At 31.4% G+C, this 11,967-nt stretch overlaps 2 protein-coding genes across 3 annotated transcripts; one reads left to right on the top strand and one right to left on the bottom strand.

Annotated features, from left to right (window-relative positions):
* The first annotated feature begins 1,408 nt into the window (after nt 1-1,408).
* On the top strand, nt 1,409-3,977 carry LOC148193076 (uncharacterized). The gene is made up of 3 exons (XM_088098427.1): nt 1,409-1,815; nt 2,734-2,757; nt 3,400-3,977. The coding sequence occupies exons 1-3, from the start codon at nt 1,614-1,616 to the stop codon at nt 3,744-3,746; spliced, it is 573 nt and encodes a 190-aa protein (XP_087954553.1). The 5' UTR covers nt 1,409-1,613; the 3' UTR covers nt 3,747-3,977.
* Nucleotides 3,978-5,602: 1,625 nt separating this feature from the next.
* Nucleotides 5,603-10,737, bottom strand: LOC148193075 (condensin complex subunit 2-like). 2 transcript variants are annotated; one of them, XM_088098279.1, is made up of 14 exons: nt 10,347-10,737; nt 10,168-10,269; nt 9,608-9,725; nt 9,259-9,326; nt 9,123-9,183; nt 8,827-9,027; nt 8,448-8,737; nt 8,215-8,362; nt 7,871-8,127; nt 7,730-7,760; nt 7,238-7,383; nt 6,972-7,082; nt 6,400-6,664; nt 5,603-5,951 (listed from the first exon to the last, which is right to left on the bottom strand). In XM_088098279.1, exons 1-13 carry the CDS (start codon nt 10,602-10,604, stop codon nt 6,446-6,448), a joined length of 2,010 nt encoding a protein of 669 aa, XP_087954405.1. In that variant the 5' UTR covers nt 10,605-10,737; the 3' UTR covers nt 5,603-5,951; nt 6,400-6,445. The 2 variants fall into 2 exon arrangements, with proteins under 2 accessions (XP_087954405.1, XP_087954406.1); XM_088098280.1 differs by having other exon boundaries at nt 7,871-8,121.
* Between the last annotated feature and the right edge of the window lie 1,230 nt (nt 10,738-11,967).

The raw sequence follows: 11,967 nt of genomic DNA, 5'->3' as shown, positions 1-11,967 counted from the left end.
TTAGTATTTTGTATAATAATATTTTATGAACATAAAAAAAAATTAACTATTATATGTATTTTCATTATCTATTTTTAAACGTGACTTGATTATATAAATTTTTCTTTTACTCATCAATATTTATATTATGATAGTTTATTTTTTTAGCTATCATTTACGAAGAATAAAGGAATATATATATATATATATATATATATATATATATATATATATATATATATATATATATATATATATATATATATATATTAAAATGATAAAAAGAGAAGATACATGTAAAGATGAAAATATTAAAAATTCAATTTCTTCACCTATTTTGAAGTATGACGTTAATAATCTAATTTTTTTCTTTTTATTGTATTAATGATAATAATCAAATATATAAATTTTAAGTGTATTATTTTGATTTTTTTCAAAATTATTAATAAAAAGATACAATTAAACACTCATTCTTATATAAAAAAAATTCACGACAAATAAAAATATTAAAAAAATCATAAATTAAATAAGTGCCCTAAAAATAATTTAATATGCTGAGATTGAGGTTTATATTTCCTAAAATACAATACATCCTTTCAACAAAATTGCTAAAGTTAAAAAAATAAATAAACAATTGAGATTGGGATGAGATATAAAATATGTTAAACATAAGAATGAATTTATTAGATATTAGATATTGAATAGTTTGAACAATTTAGAAAGATAGTGTATAACATTGTGTAAAAAAATTCTTCAAATGATATGAGTAAAAAAATAAAACGATTCCAAAAACTAAATAAAATAGTGAAAGTCATTATTAATGTTTACCGCAAGAAACAAAGATTAATAATAATTTGAATTCATATATTACGTTTCTAATTTGGTTTATAAATACACTGCTAGTAAGTGTAATGGTTCGTCACTTAAATAGACAATTATTACATTTTCTATTAACAAACTAATCATATATGATTTTATAAATACATATAAGATACTTAGGATTTTTTTTTTCTCATTTAATTGGTTTAAAACTTAAAATGCATAAATAACTTTTTAACAATATTTTCTCACACCTAACTTGTCACTAACATGAAAAAATCTATATATTTACTTAGAATAATATTAGAATAAAATAGTAGCCATTGCCTTGAAAGAAGAAAATGACAATAAATTTTAAAAAAAAATCTTTAATTTTACGCTATATTCTTAATGTGTATAAAGTTAGATAAATACAATTATATATACCATTGCACAATATTTTTTTAAAATAATGACTATTTTTTTCTATAAAATGAGACTAATTTAATTGAACATATTTAAATCAATCAAACTTAATTTTCAATTTAATTCTAAAATAACCAAATCGAATAAGTTGTACCATAAAACCAATTTTAATTGACAGTCAGCAAAATGAAATCTGCGAAGAAAGAATGTAAGAAAAAAAAAACATTAAAAATGGAGAAAGAAAAGGGAAGACAGAAGAGGAAGCAGTGTGAACAATTTCTCAAAGTTTCCACTTTCGACATTGCCGACGGCCCCAAAAGACACCATCATTCGCTCCTTTTCTCTCACTAGATTTCTTATATTTCTGTCTTCATTTGTGTTTGTGTGTGCCAAAGCACAGAGAGAGAAAGATGGCTATGAACCAATCAAAGGCTGTGTTGCTGAGAGTGAGTTTGGTGGTGGTGGCTCTCTGCATAGCAGGATACATAGTGGGTCCCCCTCTCTACTGGCATTTCGTTGAAGGTTTGGCTGCAGTCAGCCACTCTTCTCCTTCTGCTTGTGCCCCCTGCGTCTGTGATTGCTCTTCTCAACCTATTCTTTCCATTCCTCAAGGTCTTTCTCTGTTCTGTTTCAGATCTGATTTCCTTAATTACTCAATTACCCGTTTCATGATCTTGCTAAAAAAATCATCTTTTCTTAATTGGGTGGACTTTGGGCGAGTTTTTTGAGATCTGGGTACTGTTGGTATTTTTATTTTTAGTTTTGTTATACTTGTGTAAGGTGGGTGTTAGCTCAATCGTTGAAGTTGAATCATGAGTGCTTCAACTGATTTGAGCAAATAATTCTTAAACTTCTGGTTCTGTTTTCCGGGAATAGTGATTTGATGAGACGACAGTGTTGATAAAACTTGTCAAACGATGGTGCAGATGGGTTTGTTTCTTTAACTTTATTGTGCTAGGGTTTTTGGTTTTTGCTTTGAGACTTCAGTAGACCAGTGAAAAGTTACAGGTTTCAAACCTTTACATGAATCGCTTTTGATGGGACTTACTATAACTGTTGTTAGAGCAACGAAAACGGTGCGGTTTTGATGAATTGCTGAGAATAATTTGCTCTTGAACTTTCAAGTGGATGTTAGTGCCTAAGAAACTTGATCTAGCTCTCCCCCTTCCTCATTACACTTTCCCATTGTTTTAAATTTGATATTAAGAATAAGTTATAAAGAAAGTGATTGTCAATTGCAAGTTAAAAACTGCGTGCATGTTGATCTGCACTTTCACTGTCAAATTTATGAAACTACTTACAACAAATATGAAACTAAGTACCGTAACCTTGGGTTGCTATTGTTTCCTTCGGTTATCACTAATGAACTGATAAATCCACAATCATATTGATTGTAATCTCATTTTTTCGTACTGTTACAACTATTGTAGCTCTAATTGAGTGTCATCGTGATTCATATAGTGCTCACTTCTCTTCATCTAATTGCAAATTGAGCATGTACTTATTCAGTTTCTTTCTGTGATTCTGCAGGCCTGAGCAACACTTCCTTTGGAGGTTGGTTTCGTCTCCTGGATGAACTACCGCGAATTATATAATAATCCATCTTCATATTGATATACATTTTTTCTATCTAACTCCTATATGACTGTAGCACTGTTGGAGTTGAAGTAACAATGTTAAGTAACTTAAGTAGTAAGATAGCTATTATTAGTTCTCATAATTTAGGATCATAAATTTCATGCATCACTCGCATGTTTTTCCTTTGATTGTGAAAAGGAAAAGGAAAAATGTTAATTATTGGCCTACTTTCATGTTTAAAACATCCATTTTTCTTGAAGTATGACCACTGTAGCTTTTTGTTTTGTTACCTTTGTATTCATGTCAACTGCTTTCAGGCGACTTACATGATTGTGGATAGCAAACTAAATAATAACGCCAAAATCCTTATTGTACTAAACTTTTCCTTAGGTTACATGTTGCTTTATGATTCATTGCCCACTTTAACAACAAATTTTAATCTTGTACTGGATAAGCCTCTGCTAGAAAACAACTTGAAAACTCAATGGCAGAAGTTGTCATCCAGCAGCAGCAGCAGCATTGTCACAAAACATGCTATATTCATTTTTATTTTTATTTTGTGATTTCAAGTAACATTAACAGCTGCTTTTCCTTTTCTTGATTGGAACTGTTATTCAGATTGTGCAAAGTCTGATCCAGAAGTGAGTGGAGACACTGAGAAAAACTTTGCAGAGCTATTGACAGAGGAACTGAAGCTGCGGGAGAACCAAGCCATGGAAAATCAGCAACATGCTGACATGGCACTGCTTGAGGCAAAGAAGTTTGCATCACAGTATCAGAAGGAAGCTGACAAGTGCAATTCAGGGATGGAAACTTGCGAAGAGGCTAGGGAGAAGTCTGAGTTGGCATTAGTGGAGCAGAAGAAGCTAACTGCATTGTGGGAACTTAGAGCACGTCAGAAAGGTTGGAAAGAAGGGCTTGCCAAATCTCATGCACGCTCTCAAGGAAAAGTGCAGAGTTCTTAGATACAGTACATGCTTTCATAATAGTTTTCAATACTGATAATAGAAAAAGCAAGTAATCCTGTCTCTCACTTGTGTTTGTGAAAGATCAAGTGTAACATACAAATGTTGTATTTCTATCATTCATTTTTGGATATTCAACCTACGTGTATCACCTTTTAAAGCAAGAAATTCTTAAATGTTGTGATAAACTTCTTTCTGCATAAAAAATTATTTGCTCGATTTTAGGCTTCATTCACAATGATAAAAGCACCATCAAGTAGAATAATTTTGCTCGGTCATTTTGAAGTATGGTTATTCAGTTCTTGGACCTTAATTTACCAAAGAATCATTTTTTTTGTTCTTGGTACAATAATTTTGTACCAAAGTGAGTATAGAATAATGTTCAAAATGACTTTCCATACATACTTTTTGTAGTATAAGGATGGTGCCCATAGTCCACACAGATAAACTTTTCTACAATAACTTTGAGAAAAAGAAAACAATATGAATAAGAAACTAAGGTTACAAAGCAAATTATGCACAAATTAAGTTTGATTTTCTTTTCGTATTTCTCTCTAAAAATTTCATCTAAAGAAGTTTGTAAAAGAAGGCTATTTAAACATGTTTTTAACCAATACATGGTCTCGTTAGATTAATAATATAAGTGTACGTCATAATATTATTTAGGAGCTCGATTTTGTTCAAGAAAAAAATTGCATGTTCTAGATTAATCATAACATATTGTTGATTTGTAGAAAAAAGGGAAAATACAATCCTGCTCTAAAGCATACATTTTCTCTAGAAATATATCATAACTGAGTATACAAATGTAAAGTGAAAAACTCAACTATATCATATGTCTCATTTACCCTTACTATTTTTACAGTTATACCTTTTGAAATATTTAAAAAAATAAAATTTAAATATAATGTAGACCAAATTTAAAATGTGTTATAATCGCAGATGCAAAACATGTGCAGTGTCATTAAAACGGTATGAAATATAAACTAGTGAAATTATCGTGGAAACACGGTGTATTTGACAAATAATTAATCAAATTGATCTTTATCTTATTCTAATAAATAACGGCGTGTAACATAAATCGGTAATTGAATTACATAAATATTTATTTACCTATGAATTCAATATAAAGAGAATATTGGAAATAAGAGCTTACTGTATTAAACTTGAAAAGAAATATTAAGTTGTAACTCTTCCAAGTTATTACTTATTTTCAAAAGTTTTTAGAAAGCTCATTGATTGACTGAAGATTTACTAAACCGATATTGATCAATTATCACGTTATGTTGAAATAAAAATCAACAAACTCTTCATTTCAATAAATTAGACAATTATTCTTTCATTAACTTTTATCTAATAAAATTCTAAGTTTATTCTACATTTAGATATTAATTGATTCTTTATTGAAAAAGATTTGTAAGTATTCAATTTCTTTTATTTTTTTAATGAATTTCAATGTGTAATTTTTCTATCATCAAAATGATATGATTGATATTTTTACCTTGTCATCTAATTTATTTGTCATGTATCATTTTATATTAATCCCAAAATCATTTTATACTTGTTACAAAATATCACTAATTAACTCAATTAAACAAAATTACAAAGAACATAACACTAACATCACTTAACTAATAGAAAAAATAGAGATATGTAAATTAATTAAAAATATGAAATATATGAGCACTTAAAGTAATAAAATACCTAATTTGTGAGTGCTTAAATTAATAAAAGTCTTTTGAAAAATACATAAATGTACAATGAATATTAAACTTAATTAAAATTTATTTTTTACATTGATATTGTTGGTTTTTATTTGAAGATATAGAGTTAACAATAAACACGAGCATTTAAAATTGCTAAAAAACGATTTTACATTAATTACCCATAAATGTATTTATTTCAGTTTGATAATTAATAGAAAATGAGGGGAGAGGGAAGTGTAATTCAATAATCAGCAAGTCATCAACCAATCTTTGACTTTATTTATACAACGCTAGCATTAGTCACACATGAAACGGGCTGGAGTTGACATAAAATAAGAGCCTTGAATACTTTCATCTAGGCAAAGACAAAGATATCATGAAAGATCTGAAATCTTCTTAACGAGTGTTAAACCTCCATAACCTCCAACCAGACTCAACAACCTGTTACTCACTTCTATGCTTTCTTGGACATGTTTCACACCGTTAACAAAGTCCCCATCTGAAAATTACAACAGAAATGCATGTCACGTCTGAATGAATGAAGGCCAAATTTAACTAGAGTCATACGTAAAGGACATTGAACTCCAACCTCATGACCAATTTGATTTCAAGCTTTTTTTTCTTATCAAGGTTTTAGGAGCCAAATTTGTTTTCTGCAATCCTCAAATATTAACTACCATTCTAAAAAAATGCTTGAGAAAGTTCATAAGCAGATGTTTGTCATAAAAATTAAAAAAAAAAGGGCGAAATACCTCGAATTGTTTTTTAGATTAATCGAGTAAGGAAAGTGTAGTCAAAAGGTTTTCCAGGAATTTTTCGAAGGTAAAAGAAGCATTCCTCAAAAATGCGCTAATATCGGAACAAGAAAGAAAAACCAACGAAATTAGCATCCATTAATCTTACTTTGACAAGAACAGTACCTAAAGCAAATAGTAAAGGGCACATACCAAAACATTTTTTGATTCCTGAGCGAATAATTGAGTGAAGGAGAATCTAAACTGTGCCCCTTATAGAGTCAGCAACGTGTGGAAGGAATATGGTAAGATCATCTAAGTTGGAGCAGTTTTGAATGCTCAATCCTTTCTCGTTTGCCAAATGCAATAGACATATGAAGCACAAGTGAGGAGATATGTCACTAACGGTTGCGGCAGCATTGCATTCGCTAGGAAAGTTGGCCAATATACTCCTGAAAGATAGGGTATCTTTTTGACCCTTTAGTATAAAGAGTCAAAAAAACAAAATCAATGTAAAAATTAGTATTTATAATTCAACAGCAAAGAGCGAAAATATTAAATTGTTGATTTACTTTTAACATAAAGCTAAGAAAAATATATACAACGTTAGCAATAGAACAGAATCCTAAAGAAAACAGAAAATGTCGTGAAGAAGTCTCACAGTAACAAGCATTTAGTTTGTCTTGAGGAAACCCAAAAGCGAAAGATTAATTTAAAAATTTATAACTAGACAACTAATATTTTGTACTCCGCAGTTTCAACGAAATGGTGGAATCTTGACATACCTGTGAAGGAAGTTTAACAGATTCTTGAACATGGTCCCAAATAGTAATTTTTAGTGCATGAACATCAACTTGTTTGGAAGTCTTGTCATACTGGACTTCAATTTTATTGACCTGTCATTTGAAAATATGCATATACATGAGTTCTAACTGCAATATTTTCGACTGAAAATTAATGATAAGGACTATTTGTAACTGTTCTCCTTTCTGCACTAAATGTAAGAAAATTATGTCAAGAGTAAGTGTGCAAATTGTTCACTAAAAGCCACCTGGCGAGGCTGACTAATAAGAGTGTTGGAGTCCTCCACATCACTATGAAGATCACCTCCGTAGTCACCAAAGTCATCCCCACCAACACTTCCATTGTCCCAAGTAGGGAATGATTCATATTCATTGGATTGTTCTCTAGCTCCGTCTACAGAAAAACTCCGGATGTTAAAACACAACTTAGCAACAGATGAAAATGTGCTACATGTATCGTTTTTAATATTTGTTGATATACATTTTACATATATAGAAAGAGATATGATCACAGTATACCAAATATGATGTTGATGTAATTAAATGACATTTATCTCCTGAAATATGATCAAATTATGCTCTAACTACTTTTTAAAAATATTATAATTTTATCAACTTCGACGGTCGAGTGAAACAGAAGATTTTAATAAATTATTATAGAATTTAAAAATTAATTCATACTTAAAACACACACATATACATATATATTGAAATCACAAATTTACAACTGCAAATTTTACCTGGGAACCTGTTTGCCCTCATCCCGAGACACTAATAAAGAAAGCATAGAAAACCATCAGTGATATAAAATAAGCATCACCCCATGCCTTCACATTCATCAGTATAACACTTAAAAAAACCTCATAACTAAAAGAAACTACCTTCACATTAGACAGAAGGAACAGCTTGACAAGATCCTCTGGCTGATAGTGGCAGTCCTCGGGAAGTTTTGTATTGCAAGGCAATTTGCTTTCGGGGAGTAGTAACGATTTGGGATTCTTGGGAGAAGAAAATATATCTAGCATTTCCTTCTCAAGAGAATTTGTGAAATTTAATTCAACTTCTGCCTGTCTCTTACTCTTTGGCTGCCTACTTATTAGGGTCGACCCATCTTCGGAAGTAGGATGAACCTCTGAGGCTACAACAAAGACTCTTAACTAATTACCATAGTGATTTCTAAAAAATATGAAAGTATTCAAATTTTTATCTGGTATCCAAACCGCACCTTTGGATTTTCGATACTTCCAATGATCTGGGCCTGCCCATGCGTTTTGCTTTGAATTAAAACCCAGACTCAAAAACAAATATCCGTCAACACTGTCAAATCTGTCATCCATATCAGCGTCTGGGGAGGGAAATGGCCCATCGCTGTCCTGCAAGTACAAGATTTGGAATGATATTAATACAAGTACATTATTCAAGTATTAAATGTTTCTATAGTTGAAAACTAAAAAGAACCTGAGGGTAATTGGGAAAACTTGGATCTGCATCATCATTATAGCCTACATCGGCAACAACCGTATGGTCATCGTGATCGTCACTCCAGGCATTGCTGTTCTCATATTCTTCTCTGTCAAAACCACTTTCATTATTAAAAGAAGTGTCAAGATCTTCAGCTAAATTATTGTCGTGATGTTGAACATCAGTGGGCCTTCTGTTACTCTCATCAAATAAGTTTACTATAGTCGTCAGAGTTGGAGAAATTTCATCCTTCACACGCATGTCCAACACCATCTGCTCGATACAATCTACAGAACAAAGTAAGTCCGCTCTGAATGCGATCTTTTTCAGATGTAACTAACGACAGTTTCACCATATTTTGTAAAAAGCAACACACCTTTGACAAAAGAAAGATCAATAGTATCTGAAATATCAGATTGATTTTGTTTTGCCATACACTTCGCAGGCACTTCTAGTGAATCAAAGAGCACCCTACATCCACCGTATACACCAAGATTATTCATTAAAAGACCCTTGGCTCCACCTTCATCAAATTTTGCTGTTGTCTGGCGATAGAGAGGATCCACGACAAATGCAGCTGAAAAAACACACAACGGCATACCCATTATCAGCACAACTTGGACTCCATACATTGTCAAACAGTAACAGAAAGAGATTAGGATTTGAAATCACCATCAAACTTCTTTACATTAAGTGCTTCGAAAGATGATTCCAATGTTGACAAAGGTGACAACTGCATAAAAAAACAACTATTAAAACAAAGCAACGTGTTTAACCAGTCAAGGCCAGAGATCCATAGATCACAGACCTTTTTGCTTGTTTCTTTCCTGCTTTCTTCTCCTCCACTTTCGATATTAACACCATCCAGACTAGTGTCTGACTGACATGATGGCATCATGGCTTAGCATTAGTTAAGAGCCAAATATTACAAAAATCAAAAGTAAATGTACTACACTCTGAATTTGTAATCATGCAGACATTCATTAATCATTAGCTAGTTACCAAGCATTCTTTAGAATTAGAGCACTAGTAAGTCGATAAGGAATCAAAACAATCCCGCTTGACTCCTACGACAAATAAATCACCTCGGGAGCTCACTATAAACGCAGTTTTCATTTTTCAAAAAAAACAAGAAAATGATAAGACTAAATTGTAACCTTGCTCAGCTTCTTGGCCTGCTCTATTCATCCCACCAAGAACTTTATATGCCTCAGAATGCACTGAATCTACTCTTAATGAATAAATTTTGACTCCAGCCTCAAGAGTGCAGCTTGCCTGCCCAAACAAAATTCCAATGAACATCTGCATTCTACATAAACATAACTTTGCTTCAAGTGTCATTGCTGTGAGATTGAAAGTAGTTCTTCACTCTCGTAAGCTAATTTGTGCTATGCAAAAACAAAGAAGCAAGCAAATATTCTAAATTACTTGGCGATAAACAGGGCTTTAAATTGTGGACGCTGTTACAATTAAGTCACAATCCTTGATGCTGCGGGAATTTTTAAATTGCAGATATGGTCGCAAAAGCCTCATAAACCACGACGTTGGGGACGAAATTGAAGTGGCTATCCATTTTTAAAAACTTTGACGGCAGAATTTGTATAAAATTCAAGTTTAAATTTAAATATATCACACGTGACATCTGACTATGCGAGTAAACTCCATAAAACAAAAAAAAAATCATAAATTATCAAACTGCATATTAATGAGAACATACTTTTTGAAAATTAGTCTCCGAGTCATCTTCTTGTTCGGCCTTGATGATATCAGTAAGGTGATCGATCAGGTTCAACTCCCATGTATTTTTCTGATTAATTTTCTGCAAACACAAAAAGGGTAAAACAAAAAACAAAAACAGAATAGTCTTTAATTAAAAATATTTGCTTTAGATTTTACGTTCTCGCTGGCGAGTTTGATGCAGTTTTGGAACAAATCGAGGATTTGCTGTTTGTTGAGGCAGGGATCCGAGTTGGCCAGAAGAGGTTGGCTGAAGCCGAGGCTCTTGCGGCGGATGGCGGCTGCGCGGGCCGCGCGGGCCTCGGCCCGCTCGAGCTGGTCGTTGTTGGAGCCCAAGAAGAAGGTGCTGGTGGGGGACTGAATGCGGAACCTCTGCTTCTGACCCACCAATGGGTTGGGGCTTAGGGTTTCCGCCATGGAGTTTGCGGACCGGTGTTAGGGTTTGATTCGGAAGTGGGAAAATCGGAATCAGAGACGCAGAGATTTGGGAGAAACGGGAATGGGTTGGTTTCCCTCCAATTCTGTAATTTGAACTGATGATTCTGTGAGAAACAAACACACTGTACCTCAAATAATCAATAATTTGAACATATAAAATATATCGCAATTAATCTTATAAAATATCTTTAATATATAAATTGTACTTTAAAGTTATAATTTAAGCTAAAATACAATTTTGGTCTCATTTAAATTATTAATTTTATTTTAGTCTCTTATTATTGAAAATTTTAAGGTACATGAGTAAATTCATCCATAAATTTTTAAAAATGGTCAATTTTAAACTTGTTGTGTACAATTTGTGTTTTAAAATATAGGCTTAATCGTATTGATGGTCCATGTTTTTGTCAGGTTTGTTCGAAATGGTCTTTTTTATTCAATGTTGTTCTAAAAAAAGACTAAATTGAATATAAATTACATTCTTTAGGACAACATTGAACAGAAAAAAAAATTATGACCATTTAGAATAAACCTGACAAAATTAGAGACCATTAGTGTTATTAAGCCTAAAATATAATTTCTTAAAACAAAAGTCGGATTTTGAAAAACTATTTAAGGTTTTAAGTTAAAAGAATAGAAAATAATAGGCTTAATACCCTATTTTGTCCCCAGTTTCGTTCGAAAATGTCAAATTAGTCAATCTTTTAAAAAATGCGTCAATTACGTCCTCACCTAATAAAATTTGCATCAATGAAATCCCTTCCGTTAAATCCGTACATTACGGATTTAACGGAAGGGATTTCATTGATGCAAATTTTATTAAGTGAGGACGTAATTGACACATTTTTTAAAGGATGAACTAATTTGACATTTTCGAGCGAAACTGGGGATAAAATAGGATATTAAGCCAAAATAATATAATGGTAATAAAATTATGATTAAGTAGAAGATTTATAAAGGAAATAAACATAAATAAGTTAAAAAAATTAAATTAATAAATAATATTTTACATATTATTTATTCTGTTACCTCTGATAATTTCACATTGCAATTTAAGAAAAATCTCTCAATGTCAATGACGGATATATTATTAATTAGGTTTTAATATAACATCAAAGAACAATCTTCCAAAGAATTTAGTAACTTAAAAGCAACAACAAAATAATAGTGTTTGACAAACCTGAAAAAATTAGATAAATTTTCTATCTATGTATAATCTTAACGTGCATAATTAAATTGTGATGATAATTAAATTATTAAAAGTATAACTCAAATACATTTTAAACAAAAATGTTTTAGTTGTAGTTTAATTATACAAAACCTCTATAATTTATTATAATTA

This window comes from Vigna umbellata, chromosome 9 (genome assembly GCF_029865625.1).
Source record: "Vigna umbellata cultivar VRB3 chromosome 9, Vumbellata_1.0, whole genome shotgun sequence".
In the NCBI taxonomy this organism is placed as follows: Eukaryota; Viridiplantae; Streptophyta; class Magnoliopsida; order Fabales; family Fabaceae; genus Vigna; species Vigna umbellata.
This window is presented reverse-complemented; position numbering and strand designations above follow the sequence as displayed.